The 26,620-nt window shown below is 33.9% G+C and overlaps 1 protein-coding gene across 5 annotated transcripts in view; it reads right to left on the reverse strand.

Annotated features, from left to right (window-relative positions):
* PTPRK (protein tyrosine phosphatase receptor type K) overlaps positions 1-26,620 on the reverse strand; it is a 560,471-nt gene that overhangs the window by 10,987 nt on the left and 522,864 nt on the right. For 2 of the 5 annotated variants that reach the window (XM_031012169.3, XM_031012168.3), the window contains exons 16-26: positions 20,412-20,596; positions 18,595-18,682; positions 17,155-17,231; positions 16,942-16,959; positions 14,348-14,384; positions 12,971-13,068; positions 12,444-12,560; positions 7,385-7,539; positions 4,906-5,041; positions 4,491-4,640; positions 2,769-2,942 (exon numbers count right to left, since the gene is read on the reverse strand). In XM_031012169.3, coding sequence (XP_030868029.1) covers positions 2,769-2,942; positions 4,491-4,640; positions 4,906-5,041; positions 7,385-7,539; positions 12,444-12,560; positions 12,971-13,068; positions 14,348-14,384; positions 16,942-16,959; positions 17,155-17,231; positions 18,595-18,682; positions 20,412-20,596 — 1,235 coding nt within the window. Of the gene's footprint in view, positions 1-2,768; positions 2,943-4,490; positions 4,641-4,905; positions 5,042-7,384; positions 7,540-12,443; positions 12,561-12,970; positions 13,069-14,347; positions 14,385-16,941; positions 16,960-17,154; positions 17,232-18,594; positions 18,683-20,411; positions 20,597-22,890; positions 22,903-24,881; positions 24,918-26,620 lie in introns of all 5 variants that reach the window. The other 3 variants (XM_031012171.3, XM_031012170.3, XM_031012165.3) reach the window with 2 other exon arrangements.

The raw sequence follows: 26,620 nt of genomic DNA on the forward strand, positions 1-26,620 counted from the left end.
TCTCCAGATAGTGAGTGAGTTCTCATGAGATCTGATGGTTTTATAAGGGGCTTCCCCCTTTGCTTGGCACTCCTTCCCCTTCCTGCCACCATGAGAAGAAGGACGGGTTTGCTTCCCCTTCTGCCATAATTGCAGGGATCCTGAGGCCTCCCCAGCCCTGTGGAACTGTGAGTCAATTAAACCTCTTTCCTTTATAAATTACCCAGTCTCAGGTATGTTTTTATTAGCAGTGTGAGAATGAACTAATACAATGAGAAAAGTTAGAAGAAAGGAAGCTCTTCTTCCAATCAAATGTCTGCTCCATGCAAAGGTAAGTCAAAGCAGACTGACGGCTATCTACTCATTTTTTGAGCCACAGGGGAGGGGATATGCATGAGGAGGAGCTGATAAGAGAGGAGAAGACTGAAGATTTCCTATTCTTTTTCCCTCTAAATGCAGGAACATATGTAAGGCTTTGAAATTACAGAATTCTTGGCCCTAGCTTCTAATCCCTCATAGACCTGGCAAAAGGGTACTAATGATGGGGATAAAGGGTAGGGAGAAAGAGGTGAACAATAAACCCTGTTCTTGCAAATCAAACCAGCTTTACTTCTCCAACGGTTCATTTGCACTACTAAATCCCCAGAACAGCTTTAACTATGAAATGTCTTTTTTTGGAATCACAGGGGATTAAGCAGACAGTAAGAGCAGGTGGATTACAAGGTTCAACCTTCATACAGAAAAGAAGACAAGCTTGGACAAGAAAGCAAGACCCCATCTTTACAAAAAATAATAAAAAAAATTAGCTGGGCATGGTGGCATACACCTTAGTTCTAGCTACTTGGTAGGCTGAGGTGGGAGGATCACTTGAGCCCAGGAGATTGAGGCTGCAGTCATCTGTGATCATGCACTACACTCCAGCCTGTGCTACAGAGTGAGAGCTTGTCTCAAAAAGAAAAAGAAAAAAGAAAAGAAAAGGAGATAATCTGGACATTGAGAAAAATTTGACAAAGATGCCAATGGCAAAAAATTCAAAGGCATCAGTGCTTTTCTAAATATTATTATTTTCTCCTTTTCTTGTTCACACATCCTTTTTTTATTCCATATTTAGATGCAGAAATGAAAAAGTATTGTATGCCATCTCTGTATTTAGTATATTTGCCTTTCCAGACACCTAATATAAAAAGAAAAGGTATAATTAGGATTTAATGTGATTTCAGTGGATGTGATTAATGGCCAGGCAAGACTCCGATCACAGCAAGGATGAGAGCTTTTCACAGGCAAGAGTGACCACAGCAAGGACGAGAGCCTGCCTTTAGACTATTCTGCTTTGCAGCACCAAAAAGAGTAAAGTAACTGGTGAAGACTACTCGTAGAAACAGAATGTGGGCTTAATAGGAACAATAACTTAGAAAGCCTGATTATAGTCAGAGAGAAATGAACCGTGGCTTCTAATTTTTCCTTGATACGGTTTCATAGGAGAAAGGGCAAAAGCTAGAAATGAAGGCAGTAAACTGTTTAAAAAGATTATAAACCATGATAGCTTTCTTGCTTCTTTCCAACATAATCAAAGTAAAGTGGCCAAAGTCATAATTTAAAACTTCCTTTCCTTGGGAGGCCAAGGTGGGCGGATCATGAGGTCAGGAGTTTGAGACCAGCCTGGCCAATGTGGTGAAATCTCATCTCTACTAAAAATACAAAAAAGGCCCGGCACGGTGGCTTACGCCTGTAATCCCAGTACTTTGGGGGGCCGAGGCAGGTGGATCACCTGAGGTCAGGAGTTCAATACCAATCTGACCAACATGGTGAAACCCCATCTCTACTAAATACAAAAAATTAGCCATGCATGGTGGTGCATGCCTGTAGTCCCAGCTACTTGGGAGGCAAAGGCAGGAGAATCGCTTGAACCTGGGAAGCAGAGGTTGCAGTGAGCCGAGATTGTGCCATTGCACTCCAGCCTGGGCAACAAGAGCGAAACTCTGTCTCAAAAACAAAAACAACAACAAACAAACAAAATAAGTGGGGTGTGGTAGAGCACGCTCCTGTATTCCAAGTTACTCAAGAGTCTGAGGCAGGAGAATTGCTTGAACCTGGGAGGCAGAGGTTGCAGTGAGCTGAGATCATGCCACTGCAGTCCAGCCTGGGCGACAGAGTGAGACTCTGTCTAAAAAAAAAAACCAAAAACTGAAACAGAAAACTTTCTTTCCATATTGTTCTGTCTATGGGCTATATAACACCCTGCAATTTAAGATTTTAGAATGGGGCAAGATTGTTCTTTCATTATGATGGATGTGTTAACATAATACCATCCATCCCTTCTCTAGTTACTTATAATAGTCCTTATTGATTAATGGCCAACAAATTAATTGTAAATTATTGAAACATTAAATGTCAGAAATAAAAATTTCCCAAATTAACATGATTTTTGTAGGATTTGGCATTCTGTGATTTAAAAAATTCATTTCTAATTATATTCAAAATAGATAAGGCATGATTTTCTTTTCTGAAAATAATTAAGATGAAATTTATAACTTGCAATATTTACTACATGAATATAATAATTGACAATCAAGCTCCAAATCTACAATAAAGCTATAAAAATGACAGTTCTTAAGAATCTCTATAGGGAAAATCTAAAATCATTTTCCAAAAAAATGTGTTTCAATAAAAGTTTCCACTTTTCCTTTTTAGGTTATTTTAATTTCCTCGAAAAAAAAACTAGCCAGTGTTCAGTTGCATTATGTAGCTTTTCACAGCAATCTACACTAACAAAGAGGGCAGTCTCTTACATCCATAAGAGCAGCATTGATGTAGTTACTGCTCTCCCCATCAATTGTAATTAAAAAAGGCAGACATCTGTCAGGTGGCAGCATGTCCATGAAACGGTTCTTGTCATGGTTCCTTGGCAGGCACGCTATACTGCAGTCTTCAGCTTGTAGTCGAGGGGTGACTGAATTCAGAGTCTAAAAAGAAAAGAGAACCCAGGTTAAAAGACAGTGTGACCCATTTAACAGTATAACACAGATCCATCAGGAATTTAGAAGGCCAAGTAGAAAGTGAAGGATTTGTGCGAGGCAATGGCATTTGCTACTATGACAGGCTGATAGACTTTGTAGTTAAAGCTAATGAAGCCTGAGAAGTGACAGAGAAACAAGACACACATTGTTCAGGGCTCCTCTTCTTAAAAGGAAAAGGTACGCTAAACAACACTGCTACCTGCAAAATGCATTGCCTTAACCAAAGAAAATGCAATCGGGCAGTCCATTATGATAATGACCCTTCATCACACTGGGAAACGGTATCATTTGTAGTAACATCTGGGCTTGCCATATTTGAAGATAAGCTATGGCATGTTGGAAAGAGCACTCGATCAACAATCAAAGAATTTGGTCTCTGCCCTTGATTTTATTTTCACCCACCTTCAGGGGTGTTTTAAGGGCAGTGAAAACATTTAGGGTTATTTTGAAATAACATGTACTACAAACTTCATTTATTATTATTATTACTATTATTATTATTATTTTTGAGACAGGGTCTTGCTCTGTTGCCCAGGTTGGAGTGCAGTGGCAATATCTTGGCTCACCACAGCTTTCCAGGGTTAAGCAAACTTCCAGAGTCAAGTAATCCTCCCATCTCAACCTCCTGAGTAGCTGGGACTATAGGCATGCACCACCACACCCGGCTATTTTTTATATTTTTTGTAGAGATGAGGTTTTGCCATGTTGGCCAGGCTGGTCTTGAACTGCTGACCTCAAGATCTGCCTGTCTTGGCATCCCAAAGTGCTAGGATTATAGGTGTGAGCCGCCACTGAACCCAGACTCAGTTATAATTAATGTGCTTGATCTCATCACATTGTGAGTGACCCAGATCAAAATCTGTATGAATGCATGAAAAAAAGGCTATAAATACACACTAAATACACACAAATCAACACTAATTTTGACTTGTTATTATTTCTTTTTTTTTTTTTGAGACGGAGTCTCGCTCTGTTGCCCATGCTGGAGTGCAGTGGTGCAATCTCGGCTCACTGCAAGCTCCGCCTGCCAGGTTCACGCCATTCTCCTGCCTCAGCCTCCCGAGTAGCTGGGACTACAGGCACCCGCCACCATGCCTGGCTAATTTTTTTTGCATTTTTAGTAGAGACGGGGTTTCACTGTGTTAGACAGGATGGTCTCGATCTCCTGACCTCGTGATCCACCCGCCTCGGCCTCCCAAAGTGCTGGGATTACAAGCATGAGCCACTGCACCTGGCCTAATTTTTGACTTTTATGATACCTTTCCCTTTTGCTCTTCCCTAAGTCTGAACTTATTTGTCATTTTGGATATAGTAGATACAAATTCATCAATAGAAAAGTGACTATATAATATGTATAATGAAAGAGATATGTATTGTATTTAAAACAGGATCAAAGGTTATAAATTTGACTTGAAAGACCTTCCTTGAAACGATTCCTAGCGCCCAGAACAAATTGTAGTAAGTCATAAAAGAGGTTTTAGAAATAGTTAATACCTGAAATTCATCCTTGAGATGTGAAGAGTTAGTCTGGGAGTCTATTCTAATCATATCAAAATATGCAGCTTTAAATTCACAGACAGGTATGGCAGTTTCTCCACATAAGCAGGCTTCTAAAATGGCATCATGAATAAAAATGTACTGTTCCTACCAAAAGAATGAAAAAGACAATTTTGTACTAGTTTTAGTATCACTTTTCTGTCATCAAAGTTAGGAAATACAGAAAATTTTCTCTATATGGAAAAATGAATTAAAACACCAATATTTTTCTATATGACTCAGCTAATATTGATTACACATGAAAAACATCTACTTTTTCGGTTGAGTAGAGTACATATGAAAGACATTTACTCTTTGTTTGCAAAAAAAATAAAAAAATTAAAAAAAGTCCACTACAGGTAAATCTACATACCTCTGTCTGGACCATATTAATACGTCGAGATCTTAAGGCTTTGACACAATTGTAAATATCCACAACACCCTCTCTTTCAGCCATGTCTAGCATGATGTCAATCACAATGTAGCAGCCAGTTCGTCCAGCACCAGCACTGAAAAACAATTAAATTTACTGAATTGTAAGAAGCATGTTAGTCTTCATAACCTTAAATAAGGACTTTTTCCACTGTCAGATAGGTAGAATCAAATTGATTTAACAAACTGCAAGGCACAGCACTTGTCCCTGCTGTGTAAAAGCTTATTAATGTACAAATAGCTTCATGCAGAGTATCTGCTTTGGTATAAACTAAAGATTGGAACAAGAGTTCTAAATTATTTTCAAATTGAAAATAACACCGTTTAAGTTCCATACCTCTCTCACAATTTTCATTTTATGTAAATTTAATACACATAATTTCAAGTTCATAGAATTGATCAAGTGGCAGATTCACGCTTCAAAATTTAACTCAAGATTGAATATTTTTAGATTCATCTAATTGTGTGTCCTCTGGCAACAACGTGAGAATGTTGGCTCACTCACTGTCTTCACCTCTTGTAAATACCAAGGCAAAAGAAAATTAATTCCCAAAACTTTAAATGGGAAATTTGAGGAGCCACGCTTCACAGGAAATGCAAATGGTGGGGGTGGGAAAGAGAATGACGGTTATCAAAGGGGAGGAGAGTAACAGTGTAAAGACTATTTGAATCATGATCTGAAGAGAAAGGAAAATGAATTATTAGGTGTAGAATATGATCCCCAGCAAATCAAAAGGCTAGCCACTAACTTACTGTATTTAATTCTAAAGTTAATTTTTAAAAATACTTTTAAAAAATTATATTTTAGTCTTTAATTGGCAAATAATAATGTATATATTCTTGGGTACATAGTGATATTTTAATACATATAACGTAGAGTGATCAGAAAAGGGTGTTTGGCATATGCGTCCTCTCAAACATGTATCATTTATGTTGTGAACATTCAGTATCTTCCTTCTAGCTCTCTCAAACTAAACATTATCATTTACCAGACTCATCCTACAGTGGTATAGAACACTAAAATATATTCCTCTATCTCACCATATTTTGTGTCCTTTAATTGTAATATACTGTGATTATTTTGCCGCTGGGGAATGTTTCTCCAATTTTATATATAGACGTCAATGGGGAAAACAAAATAAGGATTTTTTGGGGGGAGTGTGGAATTCACTTTGTAGTCCAGAGATGCTTCAGTGTAAGTGGAAAATGACACTTCTGTTTCAAGAGAGTATCTGAGAATCTTGGAGCACTTCTGAAGCAAACAATTCATAAGAAAGTAAACCTCTCTGATAAATCAAGAAATCCTTAAGTTGAAAATATATTTATCTCATTTTCTAAGTGCTTAGATAGGCTAGTAACATTATTTCCTTGTTATTCAGATTTGGTCACTTCTCTTAAACTCACTGTTCTTTTAGAAATTTAAGCAAAAGATATTGTGGCTATCTCTATTTATCTTTGTCCCCTACCATCTTCTCAATCACTGTTCCCAGAGTTGGAGACAGGAATGTAATTTAAGAGTACATCAGATTTCATGAGGAGGATTGAAAGGAAGTTTTTTTTGTTTTCAGGGTACATAGTATCTGATCCTATGGGATGTTTTACCTTTACTTCATTCTCGGCTTTTTTTCCCCTCTTTTATACATGGCTATTTAAATCCTGAATAGGTTGGATTTTCAGAAAGCAAAAAATGCTTAGGTACAACCTATTATGTAGCTTGGAGGGAAGAGCGTATGAGAATGGTGTGCAGCATCATTTAGGAAACGCTTTTCAGATTCAGTACTTATTTTTCTGGTCACACCTCAAAATGAGGCCATGTAATTTGCTTTTAGTATCTCTAAATGCTTGTTTTAAGAGAAGTTTCTAATCAGAAGAAAGTCTGGATATAATGCTCGTGTTTTTTGGCATATATTTGCTGAATCTCACTGATGCAGTTTTCAAGGTCCTCTAATGTGAAGTCTTTTAAAAAAATTTTTAAATAGCTGTTTTGCAGCACAAATCCTTGCAATTTAGGCCATTTAGTAACTCTGTATGTCTGAGATTTAGTTTTAAAGCTGGAATTCTATTGGGAATTTTCTAGATTGGCAAGAAATGTCTATTTCAACCTAGCATTCTATACAATATGGGATTTGCAAAAGTGATAAAAACAAAAAACACAGATGTTGCCACTAAAAGGCAGAGTTTCTATACTTTAAATTGTGGATAACACTACACGCATTAGGATGAATGTATGTATTTCTTAAGTTCCTGTTTTATAGACTACTTACAGCCAACTTTTATTTTATTGCTGTTTTACTTTATCTATAATACAAGCAAGCTGGAACTTTGTAAGCACACATTAGTTTTTGTGCTCAAAAGCCTTGTCTTGATACTCTAAAAAAAGCTGATTGCATACAGTCAATACCATTTAGACCACCACTTACCTGCAATGTACAACGATGGGGCCAGCACTGGGAGGGTTCGATAACTTGACTCGCCGGATAAAGGAAAGCAGCCCTGTAGCATGGTAGGGCACTCCATGGTCAGGCCAGCCCGTGAAATGGAACTGTTTAACTTCACGGATTTCATTGTATCCCCTCTGTGCAAAGATGGAAAGAAATGTTTTCAAAAGCCATTTTAATGGCCAAAATAAAGCCATTAAACACAATTATGGGTACAGACCCAACTGACAATGATAACAATAAAACCTTTACGAAAGACTATGCCTTTTCTTAAAAAAAAATATAATAAAATGAAGGCCTAACATGGACTAGGAGCTTACCTTTATTGTCAGACAACCGCCAAAGAAAGAAAATTATAAGTCTTGCTCAGTTCTAAAAGTCTGGGTAAATTTTATTTACTTTGACAGCTTGTTTCTTGCTGGGAGTGACAACACATTAAATTATTAGGGGAAAAGAAAGAAATGGGAAAGCTAAAATGCTGCCCCATTGACCCAATGCATTGAGTTCTCAAGTGGTGTATAAAAGCAACTTTCCAGCTTCTCACCTCACAAAGAGATTTTAATGCCTTGCTTGTCCATGTTGAAAATGGTTTTGAAGCATAGCATGTAGGGATTTTCCAGGACAGTGCTGCTCTAGATTGGCTTGTGAAAATATACAGGCAGCTAAACTGTTCTTTGGGCAAACTATTTTTCTTAGCTCTGTGAAATAATTCAGTGCAGTATTATTTATAGTAACAAAAATACAAAATGAAAGAAGTGAAGCATCTGCTGTTGTGCTGCTGTCCTATTGGGTTAATTTAAGAGAACCCTATAAATGCACATTTCAAAGCTTTTTCCTTCCTTTTTTTAGAAGAAGTCTGTAGACTGAGGTAGCATAGCTTGGAAGGTATAGATGAAATATTGCCGAATTTATTTTTAAGAACTCACATTTGTAGCAAAAGGAAAAAAATCCCACTATAATCTATATAATTCAAATTCTACTGTGAACTATCTGTGAACTATCAATCTCACTTGTTCAATCAGAAAAGGTAGACACATTACATGAAATAAACAAAATTGAGAAAAACAGTTTATCTTTAGATTCAATCTTATACAAACCAATACCACCAAAACCTTGGAAGTTAGTGATCATTTCTTAAAGGTTTTCTTAATTCCAATTCCTAGCACAATACCCTACACAAAGCAGGGATCATCAATAAATAACTGTAACAACCACAATGATAAGCATCACCATGGAATCACCCCAATGGAAAATCACCTTTTGCTACTTTTCAACTCTAGTGAGGAAGGTCAAAAATTGTTTCAAGGCCTGATTTTAGGTAATACTTTACTCCTTCTATATTAATTCTTTTATTGGAGTTGCTGAATAGGCCTTGCTCCCTTTATCTTTCTATTACATGTATAGGGTTTGCTCTTTTTAGTACATTTTCATATGTCGGCACCTATTCCCTGATTTTTTTTTAATTTTTTATGAATGATTTTCAAATATGTGGTTGAAAAAACAAATCCCCCCCCCCCATTTTCTTGTTCTAAGTAACAAGAAAAAAAAATCCAATGATTTTCCAAATAGGATTGTATTAAATCCATACAGTGATATTAATATCAAGTACTCCCATATTCTGGAACATGGTGCATGTCTCCACTCATTCACATATTATGCGTATCCGTAAGTACACTTTTGTGTTTTTATTCAATCAGGAACTGTATCGTTCTTATTAAACATATTCCGAGATATTTTGGCACTTTGTATTTTTAAAGATTATTTAGTAATATTTTCTTACTTCCGTTTATAACTAATATAAAGACAAGCTATAACTCATGAATATTTATGCAGATTTGGTCACTTAAATAAATGTTTATACATCCCATTTAAAAATATTATCCATACTTTTCTTGGTATAAATCCTTTCATCTTAAAATAATTTGTCTTTTCTAGTAGTTACACAGTTTATTCCTCTTGCTGCCTTATTTCATTTGCTAAAACTTCCAAAAATGTTTAATATTAGTGACACTGATTATCCACATAACATTCATGATTGTAGAAGCAGTAATATAATCTTTATACTAGTTTTTTATGATAAATGAATAGTTGTTAGTTCTTCATTCCTTAACATGGCTGCTACTAGGTATTGTTGAATCACCTTTATCATGTTTAGGATGCCTCTTAATTTCCCTAATTAGAGTATTACTATAAATATTTTGAAAATAAAATTAAATGCATTAATCTATTAATAAAGTCATACAGTTTTGGTACTTTAATGTACTGACATAATGAAATATCCTGTTAGATTTCCCACTATAGTTGAAATATTCTTGCACTCTTAGGGAAAAAATAATAGGTCATGTAGTGATATTTTCTTAATTCACTACTAGATCCAAATTTTCAATATCTTATTTTGAATTTTTTCATGTTCTTGAATGAAATTGGTCTGCAATATGTGTGTGCATGGGGAAAAGAGGAAGAGGGGGAAGAGAGGAAGAGAGAGAAGAAAGACATCATGAAAGAGGGAATGAGAGCTCCAGAGAATGCTATCTTTATCTGATTCTGTTATCATCATTATGCTAACCTTTTTTTTTTTTTTTTTTTTTTTGAGACAGTGTCTCCGTCTGTTGCCCAGGCTGGAGTGCAGTGGCGCCATCTTGGCTCACTGCAACCTCTGTCTTCCGAACTCGGATGATTCTCTTGCCTCAGCCTTCCAAGTACATCATGCTAACTTTTAAAACATAGATATTAGCTATTCCTTAAAGTATAAAGGAACTTTAACTTTAAAACCATAGTGCAACTTTAATGATAAAGTTTAACAATCATCCTATTTTCTTCTACCATCTATTCATGCTTCTAAATCTTTGTGACCTAATTTTTGAGAATTAGCATTTGTCAGAAAATCCGTGTCCTAGACTAAAAGTTATATTTTTAAGTTTATACATAATATTTTCCATAGCTTTTCTAATAGCAAGTATAATGGCTATGTCCCTCTGTGTTTCCTAATATTGTATATTTTGTTTTCATTGTACCTCATTTAGAATTAATAGTGGTTTAATTACTTTATTGATCTTTTCAATAAACAAGCTTTTTATTTCTTTTTTCTCGTTTGTTTCTTTTTTATATTTAATTTTTCCTTTGTTCTATTCTACTTTTTCTGATTTTCCAATGTTATAATTTTTCACATGATTTCAGAGCACATTTCAAAACAGAAATCACTTATAAATTTTTCTTACAGAATAATGAGGTAAATTTTGATGTAAAACTATTGATCTATATAATATAATTTTAGTTTTGAGGAAATCATTCAAGGATTATTCAGAAGAGGATTTGGTGACTTCTAATAGGCTAATTTCTGGGGTTACTGGTCAGCGGTTTGTTATTGCTTTCTATTGGATTTTGGCAATATCTCAACTTTTTGTTATGTATTCAGGTTTTCCTTATTACTAAGTTCATCATTGATTTTTACAAGACTTGTATGAACTTAAGAGACCGCATATTCCACATTTCCTTTTTAATAATATGAGCTAGTTATTCATTAAATCAAGCTTAATGGTTCTTTCTGAAATCTCTCATATCAATTGCTTATTTTATTCTACTTGATTTGTCTAAGAAATTTTCATACATATTTTACAGTTACAATAATCATGATTATGTTGTTCTGTATAATGCTACTTTCAACTTAATATTTTGCCTAATTTTTTCATGTTGGTAGGATAACTCACAAGTATTTTTATAAAATACTATTCAATTATTTTTCTATTGTTGGGCATTTATGGTTATCTATAAGTTTTTAATACTATAAATGAAGTAATTGTATTTTAAATAAATTCCTTAGGAAAGATTCATGAAAGTTAACTTCTCAAAGGACATAAACATTTTAAAGCTCTGGAGATATACTGTTTTATTGATTTAAAGAAGGTTTGTAGCGATTTAACTATGATCAGTAACGTATAAAAATATGTTTCAACATACTCTAACAATCAATGAGGATTATTCTTTTTTAAAGTTCTTGCTGATTTGGAAGGACAAAATGGTATATAAGTACACTAGGTTAAACATTTTTAATAGGCTTGTTAACAATTGTGTTTCTTCAGAGATTCTAGTTTTTTTTTTTCTTCTACTGGTATTAACATTATAAATTAAGGACATTAATAAACAATCGCAAGGTTCTTCTGTCTGTATGTACCTTTGATATTTTTTGTGCCACAGGTAATTTCACAATTTTGTGTGGTCAAATCTACCAAGCTTTACCACAAAATGTATTTTTCACTGTTACTATATTCCACTTTAGTCTACTACACCAGCCACCTTACGTTATTCTTTGCAATGTAACACTTGGAGTGATCCTTTTAGAAATAAAATTCAGACCATGTTATCCCTGAGCTCACAAACCCTACAATGGCAGCCTAACTCAATTTTAGTATGAACTAAAATCATCATGGCCTACAAGGCACCACTTATCCAATTTTGTGATTTCTCTGCCTTCATTTTGTATTTCTTTCCTCTTCACTTATGGATATCTGCACATCTTGGCCTGGTGACTGTCTGGCATTCTAACAGCTTTACACATGCCTCCAGGCTTCTGAAATGACTCTCCCCTCTGTCAGAAACATTATTGCCCTGGACATAACCCGTCACTCCCTCACTTATTTCAGGTCTCTACTCATATTACTTTCTCAACAATGAGTTTTTCTTTGATCATCCTTTCAGAATTGTAAACCATTTCTTACCCTGCCTCAATAATATTCCCTACTTTCTTCCCCAACATTATTTTTCTCTATAGCACTTGTCATGATGTATGATATATTAGTTGATTTATTTATTTTTATTGCTGTCTTAATTCAGTTGGCTATAAGATCCACACGAGGAGATTTTAACATGTGTCCCAAGGTTTAGAAAGATGTCTGGCACATAGTAAACTCTCAAATAAACATTTGTGGAATGAATACATGAATGAATGGATTTTATAGCATCATCAAAACAGAACTTGGCAAAGATTTTAAGAGAAAAAGCAGTTTTGATATCACTTTTTAAAATAGAATTTTAGAGTACTTACCCTTTCCAGGGTGAATGTCCTAACTACATATTCAGCAAGTGGTTCCATTTCTACACACGTTACTTTGAAGTCACCATAAACTTCAGTATCATCAGGCCAATATTTATAGCATTTAACCTAAGTGACAAAAAGAATATATAGACAGACCTGAATATATAATACTAATTAGCCAAGGTGATTTAATTCCAGCAATAACTCCTTAGGTCACAATTAAAACTCAGTTTAAAAATCTATAAATGAGAAAAAAATCTATTATACAATAAACAGAGTTTATATAGTCTCACAAAAAATATACAAGCCTGATAATGCAGTTAGATTCTAGTACAAAATTAAAGCTTATTTTATTACTCAATGAGAAATCAAATAATTTTTCAGCCAGTCAAGGTCTACTTAGAAGTACTCAATTAAAATGCTGTGCCTATAATTTTTTTAAACAATTGGATGATACTCTATTTTGAGTGTCTTACATGTTGCTTCTCAACTATGTTCATTTTTATGACAAAAAAAATTCTTTTTCTTCCTCTTACCCGGCCAACCTCAACTAAATTTGTAACCATCACAATGCAAGCAGATTGTTCTTGCCAAATCATCCTCCAGAAATCATACACTGTTTCATGAACGGGACCTACAAAGAAATTAATTTGAATATTATGTTATCAAAGGAATTTTGTAGTTAGTAAGAAGTTTAGCTAAGATAAGAAGCAGAGTAAACTAAGTAATTCCAAAAAAGGTCTAACACAAAATGTCACTGAAAATACTTAAATTCAGTTCATATCTAAATTCCCACAATAGGCAAAAACACAGGCATATACAAGTTTTTTTTTTTTTTTCCAATTTGCCCTCTACACTTCCCAATTTAGAAGAAACTATCACTAGTTTCTTGGGTATTTATATTTGTCACTAAGTCACTTTAATGCGTCTTCAAATATATGTAAAAAATAGAACTCTTATACCACCATCAACCAGACAGCAGATATTACCAATTAAATAAGTGCCCACTATTTATAAATAGTGCATGTTTAGGGATCAATAAAAACATATCCTTACACGTAAGGACATATCCTAACCTTATCATAATATCTCCAAACTGCAAAAGCATGTGCTGGGCTATTCTCCACCGAATACCATAAAACTGAATATTGTTCACCACTATGGTCGATCTTTCTAACTTTAAAGAGTACACAGCTGAACTCAATTACTCCAAAGGTATGTGAAAACACAGAAAAATGACCCCTGTTAAAAGACTAAACCTAGCTTTTGTTTTACTTTTCTTTTATATAAAAAAGATGTACAGGTTTCTCTTCTGAGGGCCAGTAGTCAATTTAGAGAGATAACTACAGATGCTTTTTTTGTTGTTGTTATTTGGATACTTTTACTCCCCAGTGTACCACTATAACAAGATCTCTCTACTGTCTTATTATATTCCATGAAGAATTAACTTGACTAAATTCCATCTCTTTGTTTTGTCTCAGTCTTGACTGGTCAAAAAATTGCTCAGTATAACAGCTCATTATAACAATATTGGTCTTGGGTACTATTAACAAACTTGCTGCAAGAAGACAGGCCTCTTATATGAGACTTCTTTTTCCTTTCCTCAAAAATGAGTAATTCCTCTGACTGGCACTATTGACTAGTGCTCTGACCTATCTGTGTAACAAGGATCAAATCATAATAACCACTACCAGCTTTTCTTTCACTTTTAATTAAAAGTAAATCAAGCTTAAATTTATATAAGCTTTACACACACAATAAATTTGTACTATACAAATGAGTAAGGAGCAGTGTTAATCAGAAGGGCTGATTTTTTTGTTACTAAGATAAAATTAAAAAAATAATAAAAACCACCACATAGATGAATAAGCAAGTTTGTTTTTTCTATAACATTTAACAAGGCAAAGTTTTACCTTGGGTTGCAATGTAATGACTTGGTCTCTGGTAGCCCTAAAATAAGAGAACAAATTAGTTATCATTTTACATCAATATCAGAAATAAATGAATGAAGGCATAAAAAGATGAAGACAACCACCTGTTAAGATTAAGTTATAATAAAAAGTCCAGAAATGAGTAGTGAACACATAGTTCACTTCTCAAACCTACGTTATCTGAAAGGTAAACATAAAACAAAAATTAAATATTTTAAAGGCTCTGATTAGAATATATATTGTATAACTGATTTTTGTTTGCCATGGAATAACCTCATAGATTTTGTTTGGTTTCACTAAAATGTTTATGCCTTCATGTAAATGTTTAGTCATTCATTCCTGGTAAAATAGTGTTTAAAAATATTAATTCTCATTTTATCATCCAAAAGTACAACACACTGCATTACAAATGGACGAGGACATATTAGAACCATAAAAAAATAACAGAACATTCCAATGTTAGAGCTGGACAATGCATGTGTGCATCCAATCAAAGTCCTGCTGAGATTTTTAGAGAATATTCCTGTTCTACAACACATTCAGGGATATGCAAAAACTATTTTGTGCGTGCTCACAATGTTAATTTACACACACATAATTATAGATACACACATATATATAGGGAAAGAAGAGTTTTTAAAAATGCATCTTATCATGAGCAAAAATTTAGTATTTTTTTTTTCAGTGTGCTAAAAGTTCTGTTGAGGAGGAATAGATTTTTAGTTGCTCTCAATTGGTTTGAATAACAACAAAGCATAAGTTGTAAAAATGTTGATGATATGATCCTAAGTTCTGAATTTGTTGCATATTTACCAATGAGCCTTAGTAAAAGTCTGTGGTACAATTTGTCCACATACTGGTGTGGGCAACTCAATACACATATAAATACATGTGAACTGAGATCTCCAACCTAAAATTTAATAGCATGAGTATTACGTTGTTGCAAATTTGGAAGATTTCAAATTTTTAATATACCACAATGTTTTATGGAAAATAGCACAATGTTTTATGGAAAAATTTTTCCAAGCTTTATAAGTATTTCATTTCCACTTCTTAAAAAAATACCAATTGCGGAAGTATATACTCATATCGTTTACATATAATGAACTAATGGGAGAGGGAAAATTATGAAATTGTATAGAAATAGACCAAAATACACTGGGGTCTTAACAGAAAGACTGGATAACAAGTCTTATTTAAAATACAGTCCTACCATATGAACCACGAAATAATTTTATAACAAGGCTCCAGTGTACATGTCCTGGCAGAAAACCCAGGTTAAACTAAATAGGTAAGAACAATTACAAATTTGTCATAGAACTGTTGATTTTTTTATTCTAAAAATTAGACCATTAGCTTAGTTTTACATAATGACGTTTGATAAATTTATATAATGAATAAGAGTAAGATTATGATCAGAAATTGAACCCATATACTCATATACTATGCTTTATAAAATATATTAGTTCAACTAAATACATAATGACAATTCATAACTCTAAAATGTGAACCTAATAAATGTAATGAAAATTATTTCCTATTTATGGAAATTATAAAATGTTGGGTCCTAGGTTTCATATCTTTTAGGTCTATAAAAGTATACATATGCTACCATTCTTAATACCTCCACCTTTTGTCTTATAATTATACATATTGTGAATCAATTTAATTATAGCACACCTAGATTTTAATTGTAAAAAAAATAGTTGAAGTTTAATGAGTGCTAAATATATGCTAGGCATTGGGCAAAATGCTCAACATGCATTACTTCATTGAATTCTCACAACAAAGTGATGAGGTTAGTACTGTTATTATTATCCCCACTGCAAAGATAAGGAAACTGAGGTACAGAGAGAGAAGTAACATTCCCAAGATCTCCAGGGTGATTATGAACCCGATGGTATCACAAAGAGCCTGTCTTCCTTATAGGTAATGTAATATATTGCCCTTTAAGAATATTTTATATTTTGTTTGATAATTACTTCCTTTAAATAAAGAATTTCCATGTAGATATGTATGTAATCAAAATTTAACAGTGAAATATATGATCGAAGCAACCTTTTTCATTTCTGTGATTCGATATATATGTGTGATATGTGTATTTTACAATTGAAATTTAGTAATTATTTTGCCTGAGTAATTTTATTACTTTAAAAGCCAATACAACACATCACAAAATAGTCTCTCTACTCATTTTAACGTCAGAAGTCAAATGTAAAAAGTAAAATTTCAGTAACACTAATACACATCATACTATCCAGCTTCTCACATATGTTTAGGGAAGGGTAAGAATAAAAGCCAGAAACAGAAATCATCAACAAATACAACTCGAGTACATAATAAACTGTCAAAGCTAAAAATGGTCCTGTTTTTCTACACAAGAAAAGGGAAGGTGGTAAAATAGATCTTTACGCATGTGAAAGAATTACAAAAAAACGAACAGAGATATATTGTATGAAGCTAATTAGGTGAAGCATGCAGAAATAACTAGTAGTAAGAGAGCATTAGTAATAACTGTAATTAAGAATGTTTGTATTTATAATAGGGTGCTGTTATTTACATATAGTGGTACTTACATCCCTGTACAGCCAAATCTACAGCCCAAACCAAAGTCAGGTGTGAAAGAAAGCACAACAATGTCAGTAAGTACTAGGACGCAGAACAAAGAAAAGTGTACAGTTTGTACTTTTATATTTTAAAAAACTAGCAATCACTTTATAGGTAATAAGCAAAAAGGTTCATATATATAAGCCAATAAAGTAGACATACTTAACTATAAAAATACTTACATCAATATAGTTGGCATTAATATAATCTGAGGAAGGATCATCCTCTACGGGTTGCAAAATCACTCTGGAGTGATCATCTAAAATTTTAAAATAATAAATATAAGCTGTTAAATTTTTCCCCTGTTCTGAGATAATGTCATTGGTAGAGACTAAAGAATTCAGTGGTTGCCCATAGTCTATCCATAGTATACTACTACCAAATCAGTCCTTTGAAGAAATATAAGAATGTTAGTGAACCTTGCTATTACACTTATAATATTGTGTGACTTAAGCTTCACTGACTTGAACCTTCATAGTTAGTGTTTAGGAGACATGAAATTGTCTGGTAAGTAATCATTTGAGTCATAGAATTGTCTACATAACTGAATTAGACTTAACTTCTAATTTTGCTTTTTAGTCATGACTTTAAAAGGGGTTGGATCCTTTTCTTCTGCACTTTACGGCAAATGAGCCACAGAATTAAAAAGTGAATTTTGAATTCCTGCTCTCAGTTTCTTACTCCCTGAGAATCAAGGTTAGATTTTGAGCTATTCATAAGATACTTTAAAATAATTTAAATTCAGAGCAGACTGGTCTAGGTAAATCAGCAGCTAGTTACAACTTAAACTATCTGCTACTTTCTTTACTGATCCTGTGGTTTTGTCTGATAATGACTTTATTATCCCATGTATATCTTGAGGACTTACTCAGGAGGAAGTCCCTAACGATAAATAACATCGAACAACTGGAGTTTAGACAGTGGCTCCAAGTAAGAATTAAAGGCACGTGGAAAGAATAACACCCCAATCTTGAATATGTTTGATGGAAGGGTTAAAACAATTTATAACTGAAAAGATCTTACTTTTTCATTATCCTGATAGTCTTAGCTGTTCAGTAACACCCCATGCATTTATGTACAAACATGAAATCAAACAGCAAGTTATCTCCACAGGGTGAAGTGGCTGAGTCAATTTAATTAATGAGGATGATGACAATTTCAGAATCACTGCTAATAGCCAATGCTGTTTTTGTTTGTTGTTGTTGTTTTTTGAGACGGAGTCTCGCTTTGTCGCCCAGGCTGGAGTACAGTAACGCAGTCTCTGCTCACTGCAACCTCAACCTCCCGGGTTCAAGCAATTCTCTTTCCTTAGCATCCTGATTAGCCAGGATTACAGGTGCGTGCCACCAAGCCAGCTGATTTTTGTATTTTTAGTAGAAATAGAGTTTTGCCATGTTGGCCAGGCTGGTCTCAACCTCCTGACCTCAGGTGATCCACCTGCCTTGGCCTCCCAAAGTGCTGGGATTACAGGCATGAGCCCTCAAGCCTGATTGTAAATGCTGTTTTAATATTAAATAGATTACTTCATAAACAGACACACCACTCTCTGGGATTTTTCTTAAAGTTTAAAACCATATAAGCATATAATATTTACATTCACCAAGAATTGAATGGTAACTTACATGCTATAATGTTTCCATATCGGTTTTTTGCTCTATTTTGATCTTTTTTAGCTACATCCCAAGATGCTGACTGTCCTTCAAAAAAGCTCTGGGAAAACAAAACGAATAAGCAGACTGAATTTAATTCCTTTTTAAAAATCAGGTTTATCTGTTCTGAAGCCCCAAATAGTAGAAACCACTTTCTCAGAGAGGAAAGCAGTCCTACAGTAGTAAACAAGTTTCATTCTCAGACCTTGAAGCCGCTTTGTTGGATTCATACTTGTTCATCTTAAATTGGATTCAGGTCAAATTAAAGACAAAAAAATAACTTTAGAGGAAAAAAATGGACCTTGAAAGTATTTTAAATTTAAGATCACTATAATGAGAGGTAGAAGTAGCAAAGTATCATTCTTTTCAAAACGTATTGAATGATAATGCATCAAAACTGCAAAAAAGCTTTTAATGAGTATCTTTCAAGTGTCCATCATTTAGCATTTATAACAGTAGAAGGAAAACCTGCTTCCCTCCATAATTATTCATTAAATTGTGTGCAATACATTGCATTTGAGTTCTTTGAAGATCATGAAAAAGAGTGAGTCTTCACAACAAGGGACCATATAAAAATTAAAATAGAGTCCCCTTCTTCAAGAATCTGGGAACAGATGAATTTGTTGACTAGTTTAATTACTATATGCAGCAATTTAAAACGGGTGTAAATTTCATTTTGCAAAAGAACTTAAACTTTGCTCAACACAGGAAACGGGGTCTTCAAAGAGCCCAGTGGTCTTTGAAGCAAGGTACACAGGAATACACATGAAATGAACAAAAAGAACCAGCTCTGGCAGAATAGTCTAATTCCTTGTACTTATTTTGTTACCACGGCAGTGTTTCTGGCATATATCTAAAATCAACTTTCAAAATTCAGAGATAATTAACACTCCTAATTAAAGGTATACAGGTAATCCATAGATAAAATATGGAGTTTAAAAGATTCTTCATGAAATTGGATGTATTTTGGATGGCCTTTTCAAAGCAAAATATTACTTGGATTCCTTCACTTTAAATGTGTGCATACTGTGATGTGTTCATGGGTAGTGGACTGGCTTCCTTCCATGCCCCAGATTGGTATTTCTCAGTAAGTGAAGGGTGGCAAAGGAACTATTTTCCTTTTGCTATATTATGTTTGTTGGAATGTTTGGTTTTAAATCATTGCCTTTGTGAGATAAGTCCTGGTATTTTGGTTTTAGTAGGAAGGGGAAATAAGGTTGGAAGAAGAATTTCCCACTGCCTTCTTTTGGCTTCTCAGTGTTGTTTACTAGATTTGCAGTGCTCTATTTTTTTTCTCAGCCACCCTCAACCAATAATCCATAAAATTAAACTGAGAGTGGCAAGTAGTATATTTAGAGCACAAAGCTTCATCTGATTTCTCAACCATAAGGTCAACAAAAAAAGGGGCAGAGAAGTACCTGCTACTTGATTCATTCAAATGATAGAATCTGCAATGGAACAATGGGACCCAAAGTGTATTGCTACTTGATTTTTGCATGGGGAGATACACAAAGTATTTTTTTTAATACCACAGTAAAATAAATTACGGAATCCAACATTAAAGATTCTTGTAATAAATTTAGGCTCATATATCTCTGGGAAGTGCTTTTTTCCCCATTCCCTTCCCATTCCCATGTACACACACTTGGTTGTACACTCATAAACACTAGATTAGAGAGCCTACAGAACAATCCCCTCCTTGTTGTGTTAAAGAGAGGGAAAAAAATGCTAAATTCCACTGAGTATCATAGTTAAAAATCAAATTCAATACAGTATCGAAACTTATTCACCTCATATTCCTCTTTGAACCCATAGCTGTCTGATGTCTTCATGAGATTAATGTGCTGCAGTAAATCAGCTACCCTGATGGCTGGATGCAGCTGTCCTGTCTGGTAAGGGGATTCCGTCCCCTCACAGAGGTAGCGAGGTACGTCTAGAAGGCGACTGGACTCTGCTGTAGCACTGTGGTTCTCATCTGGCATTTTTCAGATTTCAGAAGATTAAAAAAGAGACAAAGTTATCTTCTTTAATATATGTATCTATGCAATGAAGATTTTAAGACCTTAAGATCTTTCTGATAACAAGAGGAATTCTGGGAAAGAAATATCATACAGTATAGGCCTAGACAGTATCCCCAAAGACAAAAACTCAAGGTTTCAGGTGAGAGTATATTATGTGTATATCAGCAAGACAACAGACACTGTGAGATGCAGGGAGACATCTGATAGACCTTTTAAAAGCTTAAGCGGGAAATTTTGCTGAGTTGTTTTTCTTGCATCTGTAGTCATAGCAGTATAGAGTGGGACCAGAGGACCCAGCTGTCAAGTGGAGGTGTTTTCATGGTCTATTAAGTCGACCAAACTCCTTCCCAACCATATCCCAACCTCCCTCAGAGATACCCGATCTAGGTGACCCATCCCCAAAGGGCTGCTCTTCTTGTTCTCGTGGCCCTATTCTCTGGGGCTTTTTACCACAACACACTCTGCACTGGGAAACATGGGCATTCCACATGATCACCCCCTGATGCCACTCTGTCTGCTAGCCAGACTACACGTGCATTTATATTCAACCTCTGCTGCCTTGACTTATTACTATTATTGTTTTTATTGCAAATGTATTTTGAGTCTCTTGGCCACGCTGCGAGAGAAATCAGGGCGTGCTTCTGGAGCAAAATGTGGGTTCCTCCTCTGGAAGTCTTTTCTGGCCCCTCCAGGTTGAGTTACAAAGCTCCTTCTTTATGTTCCCATGACCTCTTATTCATTTTTACATGTCATTTCACTTGCTCTATATTTTAATCATTTATTTACTTGGCTATTTTCCTCACTAAATTCCAAACACACAGTACAGAGACAGAATTTTTTTCTTTCTATTCCTAGTGCCTGATGCATAACAGTCACTCAATAAATATTCCAATGAATGAATTAAAAAGTCAACTGAATCCCTGACCACTCACAATTAAGCGTAAGTCCCTTCCCAATTGTGTTATTAGCTTAAAAAGAAAAGAAACTTTAAATTCTTTTTCTGTCATAAGAAGGAAGAAAAGAACAAGAACATTTTTGCCTATGAAGAATAAACAGTACTTTAATGACCGAAGTACTAAACATTACAATGAGAAGCATGCTCATATTTATCACATTTAAACTTACCACTTAAAAAAAAAAAAACAAATGTTTTGAGGGGTGTTACTTTGAAAAGCATTATACCGTCATACTCATTAACAGAAGAGAAAATACACACTTAGGGGAACTTTTTTTTTAATGATAATGCATACTGTAGAGAACGATATTTAATTAACAGATAAACATATTTCAAGTTCTAGTACATTTGCCTGTTCTATCACCAACTCTACAAATAGGATATAGCAAAAAATGAATTGTTGTCCCCATGATAAACATTTTTTCTTCCTGGAGAAGGGAAAAAAAAAACCCTACAATCAGATTTGTGTGCCTCTGTAATTTAGCTTGATTGCATTTATCTTTACTCCCTCTTATTAAGCTGAATGCTTTTTTTTTTGCATTCATTCCTAAAAATACCACATTGAATCAAAAAATCCCTGATAGATTCTGTTGTGACCTAACCACTCAAGTGAATTCATGTCTTTTACTCAGATTTTGCCCACCCCTCTACACAAAAACATTGGCTAGCAAACATGATTCATGAGAGTTTCCTGTTCTCACTATGTGACCAAAGTCAATGGATCTACTTCTGTTAAAATATTACAATCAACAGACCGACATAAAGAATAAATACATCTCCCCAGAAAAATTAAATTCAGAAGCAATTGATTTGGGCACTGCCGCAGAATATACAGTTAAGGATGAGAAGTAAAGAGAACAGATAACGTCAGAGAGGCAAAATGCAATCACTCAAGCTGGAAGAAGGTAGCCAGGGCTCAGTGGAGCAGCCCCAGAGCTCACTTTTACCTGCTGGAGTAGCAGAATATTTACAATTGAAAAAGGCTCAGTGAGAAACACAGAATTCACCCATATTCCAAATCTTACAGATGATTGTGTCCCAATATAAAATAGACAGTGCCTTTTGTTTTGCATTAAACTTTAATACAGTAGTACAATGAGCAGTAAGGTCTTTAAAATAATCACATATGCATTATTAATCTCAATACATTTCCACCTCATTAAACCACCTAATAATGTGACTAGTAGTGAGGGTACATGTACTAATCATTATCCTTATTATACATTTAAGAATAATAACTTGAAATACATCCTTGATTGAAAGGTTTTCTAGAGTTCTTTGCAATACACTTACCTGTTATAGGAACTTAAACCCAATGAAGCAGTAAAACACAAAAACCAAAAATACGAATCAGTATGAAAAGTTTCTAAGCCCTTTTAAATCAGTAAGTATTAGCATTAAGCAATATTCGAAGTGATTTCAGAAACTGCATTATAAATACAAAAATGATTGGATGCAAAACTCTAAAGACCACAATCCTAAGAATGATGAAAAATACAACAAATCATTTCTACATCTAATATGATTAATGAGATATTTAGCTTTTAAAGAATGCCAATATATTTTTAAAACCAGCTTGACTTTCAAAATTAAATAAAATGTGTGATGAATGTTTATATAACTAGACTTTATGACTCTGTTGTGTTAAATCTAGCTTTCCTTAAACATGAATATCCTTTTTCACAGGGAAAATTACTATGATAATTATTACAGTTTATAAAACTCATACACATCATCTAATTTTCTCTTTATAATAAAACCCCGTGAAAAAGGTATGGTAGGAATTATTATACTGTTTTATAGATGGGAAAACAAAGATGTAGGGTATTTTTATGAGTTCATATTGTAAATCCACAGGAGGACCGAGACTTGGACTTTACATATGTGTAGAAAATTATTGTAAGGAAACTTTGAACATTTAGGCAACTAATTTTTTTCCAATTAGTTCTCAATATTTTAATTGAAATTTATTTATTAACTTTATACTGACAGCATTCTACAGTGCTTAGCAGAAGATGACATTTTCAGAGGCATCTGATGTCTCCTTAATGATCCCCAGTGATCATGATTTATGGCTCCTCCCTGTGTGATAAGACCACTCCCTGGGGCAAATCCCCAGTTCACTTCCTAACCATTATTGGTGGACATCAAAGGGAGAGTGCAAGTAGAGATGAAGAACATTGACTTTTCAGATTATTTTAGAATATATATCCTTTATAGTAATTATAAAATTATAATTTTAAATATTTATTTTAGTAAATAAGAGGTATATTTTACATAACTGAGTTAGTTGTGTTGTTCCAAAATATTTTAAAAATGCAATTGAACATTGATTGTATGTATAACAAAAATACAAGCATAAAATATAAGTTAAAGTTTTATGTTCACAAGAAATGTTAAATATAAATAACAAACATGACATTTGGGAATTTACAAGATATATTTATTTGATAGTTTCCATATTTCTTTGGTTAAAGCTTAACTAGAAACGCTGGTAAAATTGATATGGAACCTGTGAACATACAGGCAAGCTGATTACTAATCATTGGTGTATAATTAGTCAAGGAACAGGGTACAAAGTGAAATGAAACCCATTCCATTCTTAAATATATAGGTAGGTTTAAAAATTAATATAATTTTACATCTGTAAAAGCCTTAATTGTCATTAGCAATAGCATTGTCTTAGATGTTATACAGTGGTAACCCAAGTAGCTTGTTCTAAATTTCTTGAAAGATAACATTACTTATCAGGTAAGGTTCATGTAGAATGTCAAACCCCACATCAAGATTTTAGCAACTTTACCTACATTAAAACATTCTTAATAAAGACAAAAGCTAGAGCAAATGCACATAATCCTAATATTCACTTGTAAATTTGTTCTTTTGTGGTTATAAATTGGGAGGATTTAGAAACATCCCTTTCCATTAGGTAGACTTTTACATATAAACTAGTTATTCAGGCAACATTGCACCCTGAGATGGCATTTGGCTTCATTCTACTAATTTTGACACATTAATATCAGTCAGACATTAAGGGCCATGTACTTTTGCTCCAAATCTAACAACCAAGAATTGAAGAATACATTAAATAGCATGCCTTGCTAATTTGAAATCCACTAGATCTGATATTGGGTTGAACACAGTTGCTCTCTTTGATAATACCATGGCTGTCTATTTTCAAAATCAAGCTGCCTCCTGCACTGTAAATAATCTCTATGTGGGCAAACCCATGCAAGGAGGTGTGATCCATGCAATGAAAAGATGATAAAGATTTAGGGCCTCACCTAACACAGCAGTCGGTACAAGTGGATCATTGGGCACTGCAGGAAAACAAAGCTCATGAAGGAATATATTGCTCTAGAATTGTTGTTTAAAATCTTTTTTCTTTAAAATAGATTTATGCTTTCTTAAGAAATATAATTATTAAACTTTCTCAGATTACTGTATTCTGCAAACGTAAAATTTTCTCTCTCAGCTTGGGTTATATCTAAACATCAAGAGAGGTGTATCTATAATTATAGTTCAGAACTCTGTTTAATTTAAAAAGCCAGAAGATTAAACTTGACATTAAAAAATTAAAGAAAAAAACCCATGTATTTTAGATCTATCAAGTGTAAGGTATTTAAAGAAATAATTATCTCATATTCATTCCAAATAATTTTTTTCAGTTATCTGTGGGAAATAGATTTAATCCTTTCTCTAAGTTCATAAGTGGATATTTATAGTTACACTGCTGAATTCAAACTTTCAAATAAGGTCCTAAGGTAGGCAATAGATGGACAAGTTTGGGAGGCATGAATGCTTTCAAAACCTTAATTGATTAAATATCAAATTAAGTAGTTAAAGAGATGATACATCTTTATTTTCCGCAAAACTTACTTTCAACAGTAATAGTATTTTACGTTTTTCTCTATCATTTATCTATAGTGAAATAAAAATAAAACAGATCTGAAAGGCCCTGTCATGATTATAACTAAATTCCAAAATGACTCATGTATAGCATCCCTAACTACTAATTTGGTATACATATATACATAGAAAATGATGGGCTTCATTTTAGATCCAATAGTTACTGAAAAATTTCTCCAAGCTGAACAATTCAGAAAAAAACTTCCCTCTTTACATACAAGCATACAACCTACAAATACTTTGTTTTCAATCTTACTATTACATATGTTCATAGTTTGTACAGGAGATAATACTTATATTGTTTCTTTGCTTATACCCATGTTTTCCAAACCAGGGTGAGCATATCTCTGTGATCTGAGCCAAATGCCATAAGGCCCAAGTTATACAAGGCCAGTATACTCAAGAGATATACCTGATTTGCCTGCCTCAAGCATCAGTTTTACTTGAGGATTTGAAGAAACAAAGTTAGGCAATTTCACTTAAATTTAATTAACTTAAACAGATGCACTATAGAACAGAATATAACATTCATATGAAATTTGAAAATAAACAGTAATATTGATTCTGGGGTAATTATTAAAATCATCTGCTTTTAAATGGTACTTCAGTGGAAATATTTTAAAAGCCTTGCCTTCATAGACCAACATTAGGAATTTTCAAGACAGATGGATGGATGAATTTCACTATGCCTTGCAAAACCCCCAATTCAAGTATACTTTTGGACTTCACACCAGATACTTAAGAGCATGTAGACTAATGTTTCCCTGAGTTAACTTTTTAGTATTGCAATTTTCCAGGAGTCTACAATATACTACTTTAATGCAATGATTTTACCTATGTCAATAATTCCCAAAAAGAATTACTGTTTCCTCTTATCACAAAAGAGACTTTCATCTTACACAAAGGAAGATGCAAATGGAAAAAGAATTATAAATTCTGACATGAACTAACTTTTTGTAGGCAATCGTGTATTTCCACTTAGAGCAATGACACGTGCTATGGACTGAGTGGTATGTTTGGAATATCCCTTGTGATACAGTAATAAAATTCATAGAGTTTGAAGTTAAACTAAATCCAGTATCAATCCTGATGAGAATCCTTCTTGTAAATTCCA

Source organism: Gorilla gorilla, chromosome 5 (genome assembly GCF_029281585.2).
Source record: "Gorilla gorilla gorilla isolate KB3781 chromosome 5, NHGRI_mGorGor1-v2.1_pri, whole genome shotgun sequence".
In the NCBI taxonomy this organism is placed as follows: Eukaryota; Metazoa; Chordata; class Mammalia; order Primates; family Hominidae; genus Gorilla; species Gorilla gorilla.